Source organism: Miscanthus floridulus, chromosome 1 (assembly GCF_019320115.1).
Source record: "Miscanthus floridulus cultivar M001 chromosome 1, ASM1932011v1, whole genome shotgun sequence".
Taxonomy (NCBI): domain Eukaryota; kingdom Viridiplantae; phylum Streptophyta; class Magnoliopsida; order Poales; family Poaceae; genus Miscanthus; species Miscanthus floridulus.
The window spans coordinates 31500351-31523104 of NC_089580.1; the positions used below are offsets into that span (position 1 = coordinate 31500351).

Sequence of the window (22754 nt, forward strand, 5' to 3'; positions counted from 1 at the left end):
GGATCACCTATAGGGAGCATAAAATCATCTCCATAGATAAAGGTACCAAACTCAAAAGTGACAAGAAGCATGCACAGACGACATATTTTCTTGTTGAACCGATTCCCAAGGAAAAGGTCTAACACGATTTAAAGGCCGACAGATTTTGTGCCTGTAAATTTGCAATGTTTCTTGACCTGAGGTGGCCACAAAATTAAATGTATGGAAGGTGTCTGGTACTACTTTTTTTAATATGCTTCATAGGACCATCGGTTTCAGTATATCTAACTTGATATTCTGGCACCAAATGTCTCCTAGTTCAACTTTCACTGCCCTACACGAGTGTCTCGAGTAGGCAGTACTCGAAGAACATAACAAAGGCAAAGACAGATGAGGGGGTGCCGTGGAGCAGCAGGAAGGGCATGATTATATAGGCAAGAGGAGAATCTCGGAACGCACTATCGGTAAGAACACGACGAATAAGAAATAGACATGACCTAGGTTCACATGGGCACATAATGCATGGTTAATTTAATCTACTGCGAACAATGGAAAATTTAAATCCATGTACTAAACTGGTAAGAACGATGTAGTAATCAAATTCAACCCATGCACTGGTCTAGGAATAACAAAGAAATCAACTTTTCAAAATATCGAAGGTACTAATCGGCGCTAATGACCCATGGAACAAGTAATACAATAGCAACAAAGTACAAATGATGCACTAGTACGATGGTGACATTTCATACATGCATGCCGTCTGATGCCCTTTTGTCTTCTTTGTGTGGAAGTGCATGATGGTGACATTTCATGCATGCTCTATATTCATTACAGTGATTCATCGATATCGTGAGAAGGCGGCAAATTGCAGCATGAAGGTAGCTTCCTCTTCTTCCCTCCTCTCTCACCAGTCAGGCAGTCACCACAGGCCACAGTGTGCCTGCCTGACTCACGTGTGCGATATTCAAGGATTGGGAGTGTGTGCGTGTACGTATGTGTCACTGTGGCTGTGTGCCAAACATCATACATGCGCACTGCACTCTGAACCAAAGCTGGGTGGGTTGTCACAGCACAGCTATACCTCCTGCGGGATCCCAGGTCATGATTCCATACCGCCACAGCCCTATAAAACCAAAAATCATTCTGGCCTTGTTTAGATTGCAAGTTTTTTCACTCTCTCCATCACATCAAATCTTTGGACACATGCATGGAGTATTAAATGTAGATAAAAAAATAACTAATTACACAGTTTGATTATAAATTACGAGACGAATCTTTTGAGCCTAGTTAGGCCATGATTGGACAATAATTATCAGATACAAACGAAAGTGCTACAGTCGATGCTATGACATTGCAGCAGGCTAGTAATAATAAGTAACCCTAGAATGGTTCCAGCTTTCAAACAAGATGGTTATTATCCTATATATGATGCACGAAACGTATCCATCTGTCACTTTATTCTTGTTGGAAAAAAGGATCCTGAGAACTGAAGCAGTTTCTCTCTACTGCTAGTGCTACTATCATTGGAGGCCTGTTCCCGGGTCCTATCATGAGAAATGCTTTAGTAGGCAACATGCATAATTACATAGAAAAGACAAAAGGTTGGCACGCTGTGTGCTGTTGTGCTAGCATAGATATTCGGCATAAAGGGTCAATATCATGTACGAGATTAAATGGACGTCTGGAGTTCAAATTTTTTTTCAATTTAATCGATCAGATAGGCGTGAAGTCCAATGTCTGTAGCAGTAGAAGACAAAAGTTTATGGAACGGCGTGGGACCAACGGAGGGAACTGACGGAGTGCGGGTGCTCTCATCTACTCATTTTTGCACTGCAGCACCAGTCGTCTGTCCTTGCCCCTGCAGCTTCTTGTTACCTCACACAGTAGCGTTGCAGCTTCTTGTCACCTCACACAGTAGCATTGCAGCTTCTTGTCACCTCACACAGTAGCGTTGCAGCTTCTGCATTCATGTCACCGCACACAGTAGCGTTGCAGCTTCTATGATGCATGCATGCTATCTGCTGCATGGATATGGTTGAGACCACTGGCAGCATGCGTCGAGAATCTAGCCTGTAGCACAATACCAGATTTTTTATCCTTGTGCTTTCTCTATATGTAGAGCAAGCATATAATAAAAGGTTGATCCAACAACATGCATGTTACCAAAACTCATAGTGAAAAATAGGAACGAGGCGATCTAAGCCATAAAACAATATCGGACGGGGCTAACAGAGCAAGCTACCGTGGCCATGCTCAGAGGCCGCGGAGTGCGTGGAGAATCTAGGCTGTAGCATAATACCAGATTTTTCTATCCTTGTGCTTTCTCCATGTGTAGAGCAAGCATATAATAAAAGGTTGAGCCAACAACATGCATGTTACGAAACCTGTTCTCCTTCAGTCCAATCATGAGAAGACAAAAACTCATAGTCAAAAATAGGAACAAGGCGATCTGAGCCATAAAAACAATATCGGACGGGGCTAACAGAGCAGGCTATCGTGGCCATGCTCAGAGGCCGCGGAGACGGCGCGGCCTCATACTTCTAATATATGTGTGTGTGTGGTAGCTATCCGTCCACCAAAATGGCGAGGCAGCTCTCAGCCTGTTCGGCAGGCTTGAATGGGCTCGCTGGAGCTGAGGCTAAATCAGCCAGCCAAGCAGCTGCTTCCAGCAGCCAGCCAGCCTCCAGCTAATTTAAATTGGTTGAATAGTCATTTCAAATTTAAACTCTTCTCATCAACCAATTTTAGTTCTCTAAGTCCAACAAAACTACCAAACACTGACAAAAAAAGTATGCAGCCATAGCCATAAATTTTAAACTATAACTTAGGTTCCAACGTGCACTGACACTAGTAAGATACTTATAAAAACGATCGAATCAACTGATGAACTACACTTGGATTAATCATTTCTCACGGTATTTCAGTCCTCCTTGCATTGAAGTCCAGCTTGTTCTTTAGCCTCAACTGAGAACATCTTCCTGCCTTCTAAGAACTCCTAACAAATGAACAAATAATCTTGAGCAATGGTCCAATCAAAGACAAAAGTCAATAACACTACAATGAACAGGGAGCGAAGAATTTTCTTCGATTCAGAGCAACAGATACATACAAAACAATCAAAAATCAAAAGAAGGCATCCAAGTTGTGTCATCCAGTTCTCGACCCTTACTATACATCTTCTAAGCAGGCATGACAACAACCTGTACAAAGGAAGTAATAGTAGGTTAATAATTATGTCTGTCTAAGTGTTCTTCACAGCTCAAATATAACAAAGAAGTAAAAGTATAATGTGCATGCCTCAAACAAGAATAATGGACTGCTGCCACCAGAAATAGAATTTCATAGCTCAAAAAAAACATAAGGAGATGGATGTACAAATGAAGGTGCTCAAATTAAAGGAAGGACAATCTACAAACACCAGTTGCCAAAATGGAAGCACGACATGATATGCTTGTCCCAGTATGATGCATCTAAACAGATACAATATGCCTCGCTTTGTGCAAAAAGCATGTCGCAACTTTGCCATAGTTAAAGCAAAACAAGCAGCATTCAAGAGGGCTACTACATCTCGCATAGAAATTGCAAACATGTATGTACAACTATAGGCTACATGAATGAATGATCTGGGTGCTGGGTCATTTTCCTCCCACTCTCACACATAACTTCACAAAATAAACATCTCGCATAGAAATCCATACAACAAAAGATTACAACATACACTAGGGTTAACAAATCTTAGCCCACACATAATGTATTCATTAAATACCTAACTTAAATTCAAGTACTAAAGTAGGTTCATTACATCACCTTCCCTCAATCATATTCCACTCCACACTACAGCTGATATCCACTCCCTTACTGCAGTTGTTTGGGTTCCACTATTTAGAACCACCCACTCCGACAGCTCATACGACGGTGCATTATGTCCATACTTACGTAGCCACAAATAATTATCCATTGCAAAGCATGATATGCTAATCATCGCTTGCTTTTTCCTCGTGAAGTAAGGAACCCATTCCAGAATATGCCACAGTTCTTTGAGCCCCCCAAATCTCCTTTCAATTACATTTCGCAGCCTCGAGTGAATGTAGTTAAATTTCTCATCGCGTTCTAACGTCTTCAACTCTACGTCCCTAAAGTCGTTTATATGGTACCTTGTATTCTGGAAAGGAGTCATGTATCCTTGACTCTCCGTGTATTCCGCGTTAGCCAGGTAGTAGCGTCCTACAAAAATTGAAACAATTCCACAATTAGTGCCAACAATGTCCTGCCAACTACCTACACACATGCTGCATCAAAGATATTTGCAAGTCATCACGAACCTGCTGGTGGATGCGGGAACCATTCATCGGCCTGACAGTCTTTTAGGACCGCCATGTCATGACATGCTCCCGCCTTCCCGGCACCCACATAGGTGAAGCGGCCATCCATATCCACAATGGCGCAAACATTAATTGAAGTTTCTCCTTTCCTATTGAAGAAGTCAGCTTTGGCTTCCTGATTAACCTCAACCTTTATGTAGGTACCATCTATAGCACCTATGCACCCATCAAATCATGGTGCATATTCAGCAAGTTTTTGGCTGACTCGTGGGTAGTTCCTATCTGCTGGAACTAGTATAGTCTGTGCCCACCTATACATAACCTCTGCTAGTGCAGTTACCTTCCTACTAACCGTATCTAACAACCTTTCAAATCTATCTTTGCATTCTCTACTAGCAGACTGGTGGACACAAGTCCATACATACATTCCTAAAGCTTCAACGGAACTACACTTGTCTGTAGATGGCAGCCCGAATAGAAGCAACATGTTATGCAAATGCATGAAGGCATCACGGGACATACGCAAATTGTCTGTATTTTGTGGGGTCGTCAAGAGTAAGTTTCATCCATTACGCGCCGGTAAGCTTGGGTATGGGACAAGAAAGTTTCATCCATTACGCGCCGGTAAGCTTGGGTATGGGACAAGGAGGATTTACCGCATGCTACACCAGCAGGCCTTTCAACTTCTTAGCACGACAGCGGGGCGGTGGTTGGGCTGTGACTCTGTGAGTGACCCTAAAGCATGTACGACAAACGGTGAGGTGTACTCAATTTTTTTTGTGAAAATATGTTTAGAAACTTCCACCTTTATATCTAGTGTATATAGATATTGCAAAAGCTCGTCTATATCTAATAAAGTAAGCACACAAACAAAAAGTGCATATATACATATTCAGGTCTATTCTTCATCATTCGACAAATATGACTAGAAATTTCTAGAAACTTTAATTAAAGAGCTGGGTATATATATATAGGTAGAATGACAACCACAGGTGAAGCATAAACAATTGAGTAGACAGAAATATTAGCCACCAAACAATTGGGTAGATACATTAGCCACCATATTGGTAATTATTTGGATGTCAATAGGTCCTCACAAAGACATGATGTTCAACAAACACCATTGTAATACACACCATTGCAAGACATAATAAACCATCGACAGTTGGACAACACGTGCAAGTCAATCAATTGAAAGCCACGCCATGCATAAATTGAGCTATGTTTCTTCGCATAGTATCTGAATCCTTACTTCTCATAAAACAAAGATGACACGCCTTGTCCCTGCTGCATATTGACTCTTTTTGATAATTGATATCTTGTAAACTCCAATCAACAGCATGATTAATTTCCATAGAAGTCAACGACTCTGCTTTACACATCAGATATCTTGCAAATTCATTCTCTCCAATGGTGCCACAATAACCATTAAATATTATGTGTCTTAGATGTTTCATCGGAAGAATGGTTGTCTCTAAAAGTGAATCCCAATCTCCAAAATCTTGAGCATTCGGTGTGCCAAAGTTAAAACACTGCGATATACATTGAGAAAATTTTCTTAAATAATTATAAAATTAGTAATAGCAAAGAAAAATCTATTAGTGCTTTAAGAAAAGCATATATCTTTTCAGAATATAAAGATTACCATATAAATGCACAAAAAAAACACATTTCATGGATAACTTAATAAAATAAAACTAATTCAATGTTGCAATATTAGTGTATATTTTATTTTATATAAACTAGCGAGTGAAATTTAAGTTGTAACATAATTTGGAGTAGAGGGAATATAAAGTACCATATACTATAAACAACGCTGGTGTACAAACTCAGATCCAACTTTAATGTGGTGGATGTTAATAATACTCTTATCTATAAACTTAATCCAACTTAGCATAACTAGACCTAGGACAGACTCATATCCCCTCTATTTAATCATAGCGTGAGTGTAACAAACAAATAACACATCATAAATAAATATCTAAAGGAAATAAATACCCTAATCTCAAGTCGTTGTAAACGCGGAAATAAGCCTAAGATGTGCACTCCTCTCCTCAATTCTTCACCATCAGCAAATTTCATACCAAAAACAAGTGACGTTATAAAGAATAGACGTCTCTGCATCAAGCAACAATAGAAGCATTAGTATGCTTGCAAATTGAGATTCATGGAATAGAAAATCACCAATTATGTATCGAATCACAGTGGTGCTGGTGCAAATACCTGATTAGAAATAATACTAAGGTGCGGTGAGTCCAACGTAGGAAGCTTGAGGGCAAGCTCTCGGACCTTTTTACCAGAGTCAATAGTGAAGGCTGGTATCCGCCACAGATTGACAAATTCAAAAGTCACCCTTTCAAGATTTGGCATGTGCTGATCGGAGAATTCATCGAGAGGAACACGGGGCACACTGACGTACAAGATTTTCAGGGTGTGCGAGTGAAAGGAAATTAGGCGGAGTCCATCGATCATAAATAGATGTAGCTCGCGGATCACAGGACAGACTTGAATCATGCTGTGAAGAGCAGCCTCAGAGATAAGAACATTGGACAAGTATAGAAAATCAAGGCGGGGTAAGATTGGCACAGGGGAACGGGTATTCCCAGGGCCACCAAGCCGGCAGCAGTGCAGAACTAGATGGCGTAGATTAACCCCAGCGCTGCCCAGCAAGTTGGCGGGCAGAGTGGGTTGCTCTAGATCGGATGCCCACCGCAAGATTAGGGTGTCATCGAGGCGCTTCTGCGCTAGGGTTCTAAGCCAGGCGCGGGTGCCAAAGCCGGCATCTGTAGTCACACAGAAGCAGCGGATAGGCCCACGGTGGGAAGAAAGAATAGATGTAATAGACTCGGCGCTCAGAAAGTCGACATCGGAATTGGGGGAGTCGAGATTGAGATCTAGCGGCAGCGAGGGCCATACGTTTGACCAGCGGCGGGAAAGCACCATGGTGCGGGCGGCAGCCTTAGGTGGGAGAAGGTAGAGGATGTGCCCAACCAAGCAGTCAGGGAGGAGGCTGATGCGATCCTCTTGCTCTTCCATCTTTACCGACGGCAGCGCCGATGACGTGACGCGGCGAGGAGAGATTCGGACTTACCGACGGCAGCGCCGATGACGTGACACGGAGAGGAGAGACTCGGACCTGATCTAGGGTGCCGAACAGGAGACTCTCGGAGAGGGCGGCGGCGGCGGGGACCGACGAAAGGGAGGGGATCTGTAGTGGCGGCCGGGAAGAGAAGGGGATCAGCGTCAAATATGTAAAGCAAAAAATCTACTTAACCCCCACTTTTCATACTGGTTCTACTTCACCTCCAACTATGAAACCGTCTATTTTACCTCCTAAATTTTCTAAAACCGTCTATTTTACCTCACGGACGGTTTTCAGCGGCGGTTTTGCTACAGTAACGGTTGTTTTGAATTTTCTTTTTTTAATTTATTTCCGGTGATTTTTTGAAAAATCATAGTAAATCATAGAAAAATCATAAAATGAAAAATCTAATTTTATTGGACTCCACATGAATAGATCTACACAGTGAATATATAATACGGTATGCTTTAGTACAAATTTTTTTTGTAGCTTTAGATTAATTGGAAAATTTAATTTTGTCTGTAATTAATTAGAATTTATCTATAACTAAGTTATACATAGTTCAATGAGTACGAAATTTTTACTATAGTTCAAGCATACAATAATTAGCGTACCATAAAAATTTCACCACAATTGGACCATAGAAGCTGCAGCTATGAATTATTCCAATTAATTACAGACAAAATTAGATTTTCCAATTAATCTAAGGCTACAGTAAAAATTTTATACTAAAGCATACCGTATTATATATTCACTATGTAGATCTACTCATGTAGAGTCCAACAAAATTAGATTTTTTATTTTATGATTTTTCTATGATTTACTGTGATTTTTCAAAGATTCACCGAAAATAAAAAAAAATTCAAACCCAACATTGCTGTAGCAACCCACCGTTACTTAGGCAAACCCACCATTACTGTAGCAAAACCGCTGTCAAAAACTGTCCGGGGGGTAAAATAGACGGTTTTGAAAAATTCAGGGGGTAAAACAGACGGTTTCATAGTTCGGGGTGAAGTAGACCATGTATGAAAGGTGAAGGGGTTAAGTAGACTTTTTCTAATATGTAAATATTCCCGTCTTGCGTCGCGTTAGGTTTTGGTAGCTCAACAACGGTGGGCTGGCTTGGGCTGGCCGTGTAGACTTCAACAGAACAAGCTGGGCTGGTCAATACGAACCAGTTTTTCTGGCTCAAAAGGTAGGGGCCTCTACTGACCTTTTATACTGGGCCTATTTCTATTTCTTCCGTCCGGCTCAACTTGCCTTGCCGATTGTCGGGAGAAGTCAACATTACCTGGCTGAAAATGCTCTCGAAGCTCTCAAGATGAACTCGATCTCTCACTTGAATGGAGCATAAATGCTCGGGAGTGAGAGAAGAGAAGGGGAGAGCTTGTTCTTCTCTTAGGGTTCTTGCAAGGATGAACAAAGGAGAAGAGTGAGTGAGTGAAAGCAGGCCGCCATGCGTGAGCTGTTCTCGATGGTTGGAGCGCGCATGGGCATTGTGCTGCCCGATATTGAGCATGCCTAGTGGGCAGCGCTGATCCGACACTTTGGTTGCATAATTAGTTTTTATTTAATCAAACCAGTGTGCGTTTCACCGCCCTGCGGCGCCTTTTGTTTATGTTCAACCCCATCACTAATGCCATCTCGCTGTGATGTGGTGTAGGGCGTGTATGCTTCTAAACTTCTTCTTAATGAAACACGTGCTAAGCACGTTCTAGAAAAAAAGGTGGTGATTGTAATTGTGGATCTTGTTACTCGTGGTGATTGCCGTCACCTAGACGGTTGGTGATTTAGAGATTGGTGAGGGGATTTGGTGATTGTGACCGTCCCCAACCAAAGATTATATTTGTGAGGGTTTCTTGATCTTTTCCCTGGCGGAGAGTCAAAAGGTACTCTAGTGGATTGCTCGTAGCTTGTGGATCCCCATCTTGTGTTGGTTGTACGGCACCCGGTTGCGGGTTAGGCATGTGATGCTGTTGACGGTAGTTATCATACATATTTTATCCGTCAAATAAACATGTATAAGAGTATAAATGAATCACTAAAGTAGACTTAGGGGTTTAAGCTGACAGATTCCACGAGTTTTGGTGAATCTATGTTTCCAGCAGGATTTAATCAGAAAACCTCCAAGGAAGACCTAATCGTCAAAGGAAAATACGGAATCCCGTCGCGGTACCTACGTGGAAAGACTCTAGAAGGACCCAGAAACCACGTCACCAAAGCGGAGCCCGAGTGGCTGACATGTGGGGCCGCCCCGCCCCACTGTCAGGCCGCTCGGCCCCCTATGGTCCCACCTGTCAGCCTCATCGCTATGTCGATTTCCCACCGTCTTTGAGGATGCATTTAGGCCGTTGTTTAAGTCGGTTTGATCCAAGAGCTCACGTTGGACCCCCAGGGCTATATAATCCAGCCTGCACCCCTTGGAGGTAATGCTCATTTGATGCTGAGAGCTGAGAAGCCAGACACCCTAATTCATATGCCCACCAAGATTAGAGCCAGCAATCAAGAGAAGATTAGTCCTCCATAGGATCTAGTCAAATTCTAGAAATAGAGAGATAGAGTGTGAGGGAAGAGTTCTGGAGGAGTCCCGGCCTGTCGGTGCTCTCTCTACGGCTTGTACCTGGTGGAATCAAGTTCTTTTTTAGCTTGCTTCTGAGATTTCTCTGGTAATCGACTTCTAATTTAAGTAAGCATCTTGTTCATATTATTCTTTAGGTTTGCGACTCTCTTTTGAGTACTTTAATCCTTGTAGCTCCTGGGTTAAAGTAGTATTCGTAGTGTAAGCGTGGTGCTTAAACTCGGTTACTCATAGATGTACCCTATTTTCCAGATCGGTGGTTACTCACGAGGGTGACTCTTATAGCCTCGTTGAATCATCTGTAGTCCACCTTCCGTTAGTAGGACTACCAGGACAGTATTGTTATATGAAACATATTATGTCTGTGTTTTCTCTAGTATTATCCTCAGAATTGAACAATAGAAGACAAAGCTTACCGAAGTTAGAACTAGAATACCTGAGTAGACTCCTCTACGCTCCTATTATCTAGCATTGATTGTGAAGTTGGGATAAGTTAGATTTGGTTATTCTCACCTCTGTTCCTTTGGGTTCGATATAAAACTGGGTTACTCTCGGTGAAGTGCTACAATGGTATAATATCTAATATGTGTGCATTAATTTATACCAACAAGCATTTCTGACGCCATTGCTAGGGAACGGTTGTTGAGTTAACTTCGAGTCTAGCTTATTCTTGTATTATACTTTTATCTTTTCTTTTATTCTTTTATTCTTTTTACCATGGATCTAGAATCCACCCCTATTTACTAATATGGAGCACCCACGAGCGCAAGACTTTAGCCAAAAGAGTCTTCAAAGCCTATCCTAACACCTGGTTATGAACTGCGCACATGTTTAGTTAATATGGTTCGGGATCAACCCTTTTCGAGCGAAGATGATCAAACCCCTATTCCCACCTAAATAAGTTGTCAGATGAAATCTTACGATGGAAGCTTTTTCCTTTCTCTTTGATGGGAAAGGTTAAACGTTGGTACAATCTCACTATAGGGAGTAGACAAGGAGATTGGGGAGCCCTATGTTCTAGCTTTTTCTTACAATTCTTTCTCATCTCTAGGGTAGTCAAACTTCGTTCAGAGGTTCTATCTTTTAAACAAAAGAAAAAAGAATCTCTAGGCACGGCATGGAAACGCTTTAATACTCTTATCAATACTGGCCCTGACCTTGCTATTCAAGACCCTATTCTCCTTCAACACTTTTATATGGGTCTTGATAGGGAATCCTCAACACTTCTTAATATGGCCTCAGGAGGATCGTTCTGGCATGTCTCTGCAAATGCGGGGAGAAGCATTCTTACGAAATTTTAGAGAACATCCCTGAGGAAGAAGAAGACAAACCATTAGAGGAAGAATCCCAAATAGCTAAACCTAAATCTTTACTAGACCCATCACCAACTTCAGCTGTGCCAAATCCTGAACCACCGGAAAAGGAGGAAGCTTCGATTTTGGATTTTATGTTGGAATTCGAAGATGAACTTTTTGATGAATATGGAAACACCTCGAATTACCATATCATGAGGAGACCCCAGAAGTCTAGGAAATCATTGAATAATGAACCTTTAAATCCTTCTGAGGAAGCTTTCCTTAAAAAGACTGAAAGAGCTAGTGTCTATTATAAGCAATGAATGGATAGAAGAATCAAAGCTTTCCTCTGATGTGATTCGTTTAGATTCACCTTCTATGTCCATTCGTTGCCAAATTAATTAAGCTCCTTTCAATGCTCTTTACAATCCAGTTATGGGTATTAATATCATGTCTACATCTTTTGCTCTTGATTTATTGGAGCACATGCCATTAACCCCCACAACAAAGTTATTGAAAGGTCTTTTAGGACACATTCTCTCGAGTTTGGGAATTTTGTATGTCCTCCCTATCCATGTCAACAGAACTAGACTTTATTTGAGCTTTTATATCTTTGATATTATGGAGTTTGACCTATTGATAGGACAACCAATTGGAAGACTTATCTAAGAAGGCAAAATGGGGAAGTTGAATATAAGACTTAGGAAAAACTTTAAACTGTATATACCTATTACTCATTCTCTAAATGCTGAGAGTGGGCCAATTCCCAAGGAAGACCTAATAGAAGAAGTTAAGATTGCATCTCTTGATTATTTGATTGAACCTAACTTTGAAGATGATGCCCAGTTCTTCATCGAGGAAGAAGATGAAAATCCGATGGAATTTGAACCTCTAGATGAATTGTTGGAACCACCAAAGCCCACCATTGAGCTTAAATCCCTACCTTCTGGTCTTAGATATGCTTTTCTTAATAATGATCAGGATTCTCGTGTGATCATAAGTGATAAACTCTCTTAGAAAGAATCCCTATGCCTGCTAACTGTATTGGAAAAGCATCGTTCTGCCTTTGGCTACTCGCTCCAAGACCTTAAGGGAATTAGCCGTGCTCTTTGCACCCATTGCATCCCTATAGATCCTAACTCTATACCTTCTAGGGAGCCCTAGTGTATGCTTAATAATACGATGAGAGAGGTTGTTAAGAAAGCGGTTTTAAAACTTTTGCACACCGAGGTTATCTATCCTGTTGTTGACACCGTTTTTTGTACGTGATGGTAATCGGGGTGGATTAATCGGTGAGGGGAAGGTTACTGTGTACTTTGATAGCCGATGGAAGCCAGCTTGTAAAGATAGTTGCCGATAGCTGGTGATGGTCGATGGAAAGGTTGGTTTGGATTCGGGCGTTGCCGATGAAGTTAGAGGTGTTATTGTCGATGCCGATGAGAGGAGATTTGAAGACTACTGCCGATGAAACAAGGAATATGCCGATGAAGGAAGGCTTGAAGACTACTGCCGATGAGATAGGGAGTATGCCGATGGGAAGGAAGACGGTGAGATTTCCATCGTAATTGAGGCGGACAGGGAGATAGATAGAAGTTGATTTCCTTTTTTATATATATTAGTTAGAGTATGATTCATGTAAGAGTCACGTGTTTCTTTAGATATGGGATTGGTATCCTAATTGTGTTTGGTTGTGTCTCTTTAGATCAGGGTATAAATAGGAGTAAGGGGCAATGTAAGGATATATCAATCAATATCAAAACCAAGTTTTACTCCTGTTTGCATCTACTTACTTTTCGGCGACTTCGTCAATTTGCATATTTTCTTTCTTTTTACGAGTTCTCATTGATTCGGCGAGCTGCATCGTTTCAGTACGACCTTCGGCGATTCTCGAGTTCCGCGTGAACACCTCTTGGCCATGACTTCCGGGCGTATCGCTGTTGTCAGGACCAAAGTGTTCGTATCTTCATCCTTGTCGATTAGCAGGTCAAATCGACTGGCACACTTTGGATATCGATTCGGGTATTAGCCCTTTGTGTTTGCAGATCTACTTTTGCATCAACACATCTTTTGGCACGCTCGGTGGGACCAATCAATCAATATGTTCAATTCCGAGATCGATCCAGGGAACATCATCGCAGTATCAGAAGAAGATCTCAAGGAAGAACAGAGGCAAGCTATGGAAAAGGCTGTAGAAGAATACAAGCAGCTTTGTCTGAGATCGTTTAGCTTGAACAAGAGTGGACAAGTCATCCAGAAGCAAGATTTGCCGTTACCTCGGCAGGTTACCTTTGATTCCAATCCTGGTAAACTTCAAGAGATGGTTAATTCTGCAGTAAATCATGCTTTGATTAATCATTCCAGTGTGTTGTCCAATACTGTTCATAATGCTGTGGTTCGAACTCTCAAAGAAGGACAAGCGGCACCACATTACGTTGGGCCTGCCTATCATCAACCAGAGCCAGCATCTGTAAAAACTCCATCGGTTCCTTCGGCCGTTGCGGGTACAGAAGTTACTTCCCCTCCAGTATTGGCAGGCTCACCTAATATACAATCTACACCGATACAATCAGATCAGGTGTTACCAGGAGGGCGAGTTCAGCTTAATACAGATCTATCGGCATCAGCTATGTCAGGCCCTGTGTCTCAGAATAACCAGATTCCTACTAATTGGTGGGGATATGGCATGCCTCCAGAGTCATCTGCTTTCAATCCTAGATTACCTCAAGTATTTGATGCAGCAGGAAGAGCGCCTATATCATCGGCCGTTTCGCCGATGGCTCAAGTGCCTCAATATGCCGCAACTACTTCTGTGCAACCAACTCCAGGAGGTTTCCAGATGCCTATGGTTCAAATATTCAATTCAAGTCCATCGGCGAGCTTACTGCCGATGCAGCAGAAAGCCCCTGCTATGAGTCAAACTGGGGTTCAGTTCATGCCTCAAACCAGTTATAATTATCCAACGATATCGGCAAATTACCAGCCATCGGTAAGTTTTGTACCGATGAGTTCTAATAATGATTGGTCAGGACAGTTACCTGTTCAACATACAGTTCAGCGAAATCAGCAGGTGGCAGGGATTCAACAAGGTCATATGCAAGCTGGTTTCCAGAATCAAGCATCGGCAGCTCAGCCGATGAATCCTTTCCAACAGGCTAATGGACCACAAGTAACGGCAAATATGCCGATTGCTGGAGATCGTGGGCCACAAAGATATGTGGAGGGATGTCAGCAGGTACCTCCGGTAGAAGTTCAACCAGTTCGTCAGCAGGAAGCTGATGCTTTTTGGGCCGATAAGATAGCAGAAATTATGAAGGATCAGTTTGGGATAAAGCCCAAGGTCAATACGTATTCTTATCGGACTCCGTACCCTCCTGCATACGATTTAATTCCTCTCCCAAATCGGTACAAGGTACCGGATTTCACTAAATTCTCTGGGCAAGATGATACATCAACAATGGAACATGTCAATCGCTTCATTATTCAATGTGGAGAGGCAGCTAACAGAGATGAATTAAGAGTTCGATTATTTTCATCATCTTTGTCTGGATCAGCATTTACATGGTTCATTTCATTACCACCAAATTCTATTATTACTTGGGTTGATCTAGAAAAACAATTCCATAAGTACTTCTTTGCTGGAATCCATGAAAAGAAGCTTACCGATTTAGTAAAATTGAGACAGCGTAATGATGAATCGGTAGAAAGCTTTGTACAAAGGCTACGAGATGTAAAAAATAAGTGCTACAGCCTGGTGCTGGATGATCGGCAGCTTGCCGATTTGGCTTTCCAGGGGTTATTGCCACATATTAAGGACAGATATGCTTCTCAGGAGTTTGAAAGTCTCAGTCATCTTGTGCAAAGGATCTCTGATCAGGACACTAGGGTTTTTGAACCTAAAAAGAACTGGAGTAAAAAGGTATCATTTGTTGAAGAGGTAGGAGATTCTGACTCTGATGAAGAACCAGTTATCGGCTTAGCTGAGTGGGTTAAGAATAAAAAGCCGATATCATGTCCCTTTGGTCAAAAAGAGCCAGAAAAGTTTACCTTTGATATCACCAAGGCCGATAAAATATTTGATCTTCTGCTTCAAGAGGGCCAAATTAAGCTGTCACCTAATCACGTGATTCCATCGGCAGAAGAGTTGAAGAAGATTTTGTACTGCAAATGGCACAATGCAACTTCACACAGTACAAATGAGTGCAAGGTATTCAGGCAACAGTTACAATCGGCTATTGAATCTGGGAGAATTAAGTTTGGTACTTCCAAGACCCAGAAGCCGATGAAAATTGATCAACACCCTTTTCCAGCAAATATGTTGGATGCCAAAGGAAAGACCAAGGTATTGACATCAGAAGCTGCTGAGAAAAACGCGTCAGTAGACCCCCAACATCGGATAACTACCGATGATGCAAAGAGTAAGGGTTTGCTAGGGGAAAGCAGTAGTTCCAAAAAACCTCCTCGACCTGGCATTGTGATTACTCATCGAAGGCAGCAGGAGGGTTGGCGTCAACGTAATGACCGATATCGGCAACAGCAAGAAATGAGACGTCAGGAAGAGTGGAATCGACATAAAGATCATTGGAGATGTCCGTTCTTCATCCATTGCTGGGAAGAAGGTATAAAATTGCCAACTGTTGAAAATTGCCCTGAGTGTAATGGTTATTACGGAGTCAATCGTTCAGAAAGGATGTTTCAACGTGGTAATCAGGGTTTGTCTATCAATGAACCGATCAGAGACAGAGCATCAGTGCATGATCGGCTGGGGGGCAGATTTAGTGTACATGAGAGGCTTGGTAAACGTGCTGGATATTTTCCAAGGAATCAAGAGGAGCTTGAGGAGATGGCAAACGCAAGAGTTCCCGATGAGGAGATATTCTACAGGGACCCTAATATACGTCGCGTAGAACTAACTAGGACTTGTTATCAGCCGGTTTGGAAAACCAAGTTTCCTCGATGGTGCCCAGAGGGTCTGACAAAGACGCAGAGGAGGAGGATGCAACGTGAGCGTCAGGAGGATTTATACCAGGAGGAAAATTCCTCCAATGAAAAGCCTGGTCATCAGCAGTGGCAGGTAAAACACAAAAATAAGGGTCCATCGGCAGATGTTAATATGGTATTCATGTTGCCGATGGAGTTTTTGGCACTATCTGATAATGAGGAAGAAGTTGTTCTCTCTGATCAAGTAGCTCAGTTAACACTAGATCCAATGATGGCCGTTTTTGAGAAACCTACCGATGACGAAAGACAGCATCTTAAGGCTTTATTTGTGAAGGGCAGAGTTGATGGGCAGCCTGTGTCTAAGGTACTTATTGATGGAGGGGCTGCGATTAATATTATGCCTTATGTGATGTATCGGAAACTTGGTAAGGGGGATCAAGACTTGACCAAAACCGATATGATGTTGAAAGATTTTGAAGGCAATGTGTCACCGGCTAAAGGGGCAGTGTGCGTGGAATTGACCATCGGCAGCAAAACCTTGCCAACGACGTTCTTTGTTATCAACGGCAAGGGTGCATATAATCTCCTTCTAGGGAGGGATTGGATTCATGCTAATTGTTGTGTTCCTTCTACAATGCATCAATGCCTCGTACAGTGGATTGGGGATAAGATTGAGATCGTCCCTGGTGATTCTTCTTATATCATCGCATCGGCAGAATCAGATACTTATGAGCGAACTAAATGCATATCAGGAGAAGCTTGGGAAAAAGAGTTCCTTAGAGTTGCTGATTATGAAATTCCACCGATCCAAGCAGTCGGTTCTGAAGAGGAGTTTTAATGGATAGGTTTGCCGATGATGGGAAATTAGGTCAAGGGTTCACATCGGCAGATGATTTAGTAGAAGTAGATATTGGTGATGGTAATAGGTCAAGACCTACTTTTATTAGTGCTAAGTTAGATTCCAAGTGTAAGCAGCGAGTAACAGATTTATTAAAAGAATATAAAGATTGTTTTGCTTGGGATTATACTGAGATGCCTGGATTAGACCGATCGATAGTTGAACATCGGTTACCTATCAAATCTGGATTTCGGCCACATCAGCAGCCAGCGCGCCGATGCAACCCTAATGTACTTCCTGACATTAAGGCCGAAATAACTAAATTAATTGAAGCAAAGTTTATTCGGCAATGTCGATACGCAGAGTGGATCTCTAATGTGGTTCCTGTTTATAAGAAAAATGGAAAACTTCGTGTTTGTATTGATTTCAGGAATCTCAACAGAGCCACACCAATGGATGGTTATCCAATGCCGATTGCTGATTTGTTGATTGATGCTGCGGCTGGACATCAAATTATTAGCTTCATGGATGGTAATGCAGGTTACAATCAAATATTCATGGCTGAGGAGGATATTCCCAAGACTGCTTTCAGATGTCCAGGACATGTGGGGTTGTTCGAGTGGATAGTCATGACGTTTGGTTTGAAAAATGCCGGTGCTACTTATCAAAGGGCTATGAACTTTATTTTTCATGAGTACATCGGCACATTAGTGGAGATCTACATTGATGATGTAGTAATTAAGTCTGGAGATATCACAGCACATTTAGCCGATCTGCGAAAGATACTAGAGTGCACAAGGAAGCATGGATTGAAGATGAATCCTAATAAATGTGCATTCGGTGTATCGGCAGGACAATTCTTGGGTTTTATGGTGCATCAGCGGGGCATTGAAATCAGTAGGAAGTCTATTGATGCAATTAACAAGGTGATTGCTCCTGCCAATAAGACTGAATTACAATCTTTGATCGGTAAGATTAATTTCATTAGAAGATTCATATCTAATCTGTCGGGTAAGATCAAGGCTTTCAGCCCATTACTTAGATTGAAAGCTGATCAGGAATTTGTATGGGGAGTTGAACAGCAATTAGCCCTTGATGAAATTAAGAAATATTTATCAAATCCTCCAGTGCTAGTTCCACCTCAACATGGGAAGCCTTTCAGGTTATATTTGTCAGCTGATGATGCAGTTATCGGTTCAGCTCTTATTCAAGAATTTGAAGGGAAAGAACGTGTTATTTATTATTTGAGCAGAAGATTAGTGGATGCTGAGACAAGGTATTCGGCTATCGAGAAATTGTGTCTGTGCTTATACTTTTCTTGTATCAAATTAAGGCATTATTTGTTATCTGCCGAATGTACGGTCATATGCAAAGACGATGTGGTCAAGTATATGTTGTCGATGCCGATATTAAGTGGTAGGATCGGCAAGTGGATTTTAGCATTATCAGAATTTGAACTACGCTACAAGTCAACTAAGGCAGTTAAAGGGCAAGTGATGGCTGATTTTGTCACTCAGCATTGTAACACGGTGGATTCTCTGGGGATTGCTCCCTGGACACTTTTCTTCGATGGGTCCACATGTGGTGAAGGAGCAGGTATCGGCATTGTGTTAATTTCACCTCAAGGGAAGAAGTATGAGTTTTCATTGCCGATTGTTGCTACAGCAACAAACAATCAAGCTGAATATCAAGCCTTGATAAAAGGGTTAGAATTGTTGAAGGAGATACGTGCCGATGTTGTTGAAATCTTTGGTGATTCTATGCTAGTTATAAATCAATTGGCTGGAAGTTATGAATGCCGAAGTGAAGCCTTGATTTCGTATTATGAAAGGTGTTTGCAATTATTGAAAGGATTTAGAGATTTTCGTCTTGAACATATCTCTCGATTGCATAATGAGGAAGCTAATCGACTAGCTCAGCATGCTTCAGGGTATCAGCCTATTCAGGAAGTGCTAACATCGGCAGTTGATACCGATGACTGGAGGAAAGAGATTGTCGATTATTTAAAGGATCCAGGTAGAAAGGTTGAGAGACGTATAAGGTTCCAAGCTACCAAATATGTGCTCCTCGATGATGAATTATATTATCGAACTATAGATGGAGTTTTACTCAGATGTGTTAACAATGATGAATCGAAAAGCTTGATGGGTGAAATTCATGAAGGAGTATGTGGGGCACATCAATCGGCTTTCAAGATGAAATGGATGATCAGAAGGAATGGGTACTATTGGCCGACTATTCTTGAAGATTGTTTTAAATATTTTAAGGGATGCCAGGGGTGTCAAAGGTTTGGTAATATTCAAAGAGCGCCTGCGTCGGCTATGAATCCTATAATCAAACCATGGCCGTTCCGGGGATGGGCTATTGATCTCATTGGTCAGATTTATCCGCCATCGAGTAAGGGACATAAATTTATCTTGGTTGCTACCGATTATTTTACAAAGTGGGTTGAAGCAATTCCTTTAAAAAAGGTGACATCGGTCAATATGATTGATTTTGTGAAAGAGCATATTGTTTACCGATTTGGTATTCCTCAGACTATCACTACCGATCAGGGCACTATGTTTACATCAGGAGAATTTGATGAGTTTGCTGTGGGTATGGGAATTAAAATTTTAAATTCTTCTCCATATTATGCTCAAGCTAATGGTCAAGCTGAGGCTTCTAACAAAGGGATCATCAAACTCATTAAGCGCAAAATTGAAGAAAATCCTAGGAGGTGGCATACAGTATTAAATGAAGCCTTGTGGTCATATCGGATGTCATGCCATGGTGCAACCAAAGTAACGCCTTATCAGTTAGTATATGGACACGATGCAGTGTTGCCTTGGGAAATTAAGGTTGGCTCTAGACGAATACGTTCTCAAAATCAGCTGACAGCCGATGAGTATAATACTCTTATGAAAGATGAGTTGGAAGATGTGGCGGGTCATCGGTTAAGGGCTTTAGTTAGTATTGAAGAAAATAAGAAAAGAGTAGCTAGATGGTATGACAAGAAGGTGAAAGTAAAAGAGTTTGCCGATGGAGATCTGGTCTGGAAATTGATTTTACCGATTGGGACTAAAAGTTCAAAGTTTGGAAAGTGGTCTCCTAATTGGGAAGGTCCATATCGGATAAATCAGTCTATTCCTGGTAATGCATATATTTTAGAAACCCTCGAAGGGGTTGTGTTTCCCAGAGCGTTAAATGGAAAATATTTAAAGAAATATTACCCTAGTATCTGGACAGATGCATAAGAGTATAAGTGCCGATAACAGTACTATCGGCTGGAATTATGCAAGAGTATCAATGTCTTATAAAGTGCCGATACAATAAATAAGATTACACGTTCAGCAAGGATTGGATAGCTAATATCGCACGCAGGCGAATCTGGTCGGCTTCTTCCATTTCTTTGATATCGTCATCGGCAGCACCCTCCACAGGCTTGAGTTTCTTCTTCATGGCTAAAGCTTTGCGAGCTTGGATATCTCTTTCTTGCTGAAGGGCTTTGACGGCATTGGGTAGCTGGCTTTCTTCTTGTTGAGCATGAGTTAAGGCTGCATCGATTTCTTTCAATTCAACCAATAGAGCTGCCTTCCTTGCCGATAGATCCAAGATTTTCTGCTTAAGTGCAGCACCCGAAGTCTGCAAGTTGACGATGCCCTTGTGCTTCTCATCAGCGATTTGTTTCAGTTGTAGCATCTCTCCTTTAAGTTGAGCTTGAGCTGCTCTATCGGCAATGCGCTGAGCAGCCCGTTGATATTGCAGTTGACGGCTTTCTAAGTGAGCTGCTGGGAAGAGTATTTCTTCAACATCGGCAGGGACCTGGCCACGAATTGTTTTGAAAATTGCCTTTGCGGGGTCCGAGTCATCTACCAGTTGGGCGGTACTTTGCTGTAGCAAGTTCAGGAGGGTTTCCAACTTGGATTTAGTCTCTGCCGATATTGTTCCTAGTGCAAGGGAAGAACTTGTTTCCTCTCCATCGTCGTCAGAAATGTCAATGGCAAAGGAAAATAGGCTGTTCGGAGAATCTTGTTCCTGAAAGAAAGACAAGGAGATCAATCAGGGGTAGGTATGAGTATTGTAAAATCAGATAGGTTAATCGGTTTACCTGTTTCAAGGCAATTTCCTGTGCTTGACTGGAGGAAGCAACCTGGAGTATGTCGTGTGGATCAGCTGAGCTTGCCGATGGGATATCCTCTATGACTTCATCGGTGGTGGGCTCTTGAGGTATGATGACCGATGACATTGGGGCGGATGTAGGGATCGGCATAGACCTTTGTCGTTTTGGCTGTGCTTCAGTATCTGTTGAAGCTTTGCGCTTTGCTTGGACATCGGCAACGATTGGCTGGGGGGCATCGACACTTGATTGTGAAGCTTGGGCATCTGGTACGTTTGCCGATGTACCCAATTGTTGCTGCAAAACAAGTGTAAGATATGATATTTAACAGATAAAATGTAAAGTCAAGAAGCTACCTCTGAAGGAGTGGTGCTTGATATCGGCGGAATTGCCGATGACGATCCCGTAGCAGCTCTTACCCCCTGATGATTAAGGTTAATATAGTTTGTGATCGGCATAAGTGAAAATAAACAAAGTTGTTACCTTAAAGGCTTTGACCAAGGTTGTGGCAGCGGCCGATGGGGTAGCCCTGGATGTAGCCAATTTGGACTTAGAAGTGATGGTCTTAGTACGAATCTTCTGGTGGGTCAAAGCGGCTAAGGTGGGAGCGTTGTAGCCGATCGGCGATGTTGGGGAAACAGGCCGGAGGTTGAAGGGTTTCCCACTTTTGCTCACCGATGGTGCTGGGTTATTAACCTGTTACAAGGGAATCAGTTACTGATAAATGAAAGGAAAAGCAGAAGGGAGTTCAAAGGAAACTTACCGCGTCGTTAGGGATGGCATATTCAGAATCGATCATGTGCCGATATGTGTGAACAGAAGTCGCGAACAGTTGCTCTTTCCACTCTCGCCACCATTGCTTGTATGACTCGGTGATGAAAGATATTGGTGTCCAGGTGGATATATCGACATCTGTGGTATCGGCATCAGGAGAAAGTTGTACTACCTTGTTCCAGTCTGTTCCGCAGGTGATTGTTTCCCTGGGTTTGATCACATCGGCAAAGCAGAGTTTGATTGGCAGTTGCCCAAAAGCCAATTGGCGGGATACTGCCGATGGGTTGTAAAATTCATATGTAATGTTGGTGTTTTTCCCGCTGCCGAATGTGTTTACTGGAATTGCCCTGGGAGTGATGATAGCCATCATAAGCTCATTATCTTGATTCAGAGTGTCATCGGCAAAGTTGAAAAGAAGGGGGAATCTGTTTTCTTCATCGATATAAGGTACCCAGGCCCTATGATCACGAGAAAGACCATTATAGAAGCTTTGAAAGAATCTGCCGATTTGGTCTTCGTTGGCTTCTGTTCCAGGGAGGACGATTATGGCTTCACCAAAATTGAGGGGTGAGCGTGTTGCCGATTCATCATCCCCGAGCACATAATCTTCAGCAATTTCTCGTGGGAATTGTTGAGCAAAAAAGTCCCATTGCAAACGTTTGTGCATATGGGCATTCAGCCACATGTTGATAAACCACCACGGGCCTCCCAGGTTGCCGATGGGTTCGCCAAGCAGAAGCTTCTGAGACACTTGGTGAAGAAGATGATAAGTGGAGCTCAGAAGGTATCGGCCAAGAGGAAACCTTGCGCCATTAGCTAGAAGTTCAGCTGCAGGGAGGAAGGCGTTGG

The 22754-nt window shown here is 42.2% G+C and overlaps 1 protein-coding gene and 1 long non-coding RNA gene across 2 annotated transcripts; both read right to left on the minus strand.

The window, feature by feature from the left end:
• Window positions 1-5149: 5149 nt before the first annotated feature.
• LOC136477639 (F-box/FBD/LRR-repeat protein At1g16930-like) lies at window positions 5150-7518 on the minus strand. Its single transcript, XM_066475855.1, has 3 exons — window positions 6525-7518; window positions 6300-6419; window positions 5150-5833 (listed from the first exon to the last, which is right to left on the minus strand). Exons 1-3 carry the CDS (start codon window positions 7335-7337, stop codon window positions 5489-5491), a joined length of 1278 nt encoding a protein of 425 aa, XP_066331952.1. The 5' UTR covers window positions 7338-7518; the 3' UTR covers window positions 5150-5488.
• A 13718-nt stretch (window positions 7519-21236) lies between these two features.
• On the minus strand, window positions 21237-21822 carry LOC136477640 (uncharacterized). The gene is made up of 3 exons (XR_010764067.1): window positions 21615-21822; window positions 21488-21553; window positions 21237-21428 (listed from the first exon to the last, which is right to left on the minus strand). It is a non-coding gene; the product is annotated as an uncharacterized lncRNA (long non-coding RNA).
• Window positions 21823-22754: the final 932 nt, after the last annotated feature.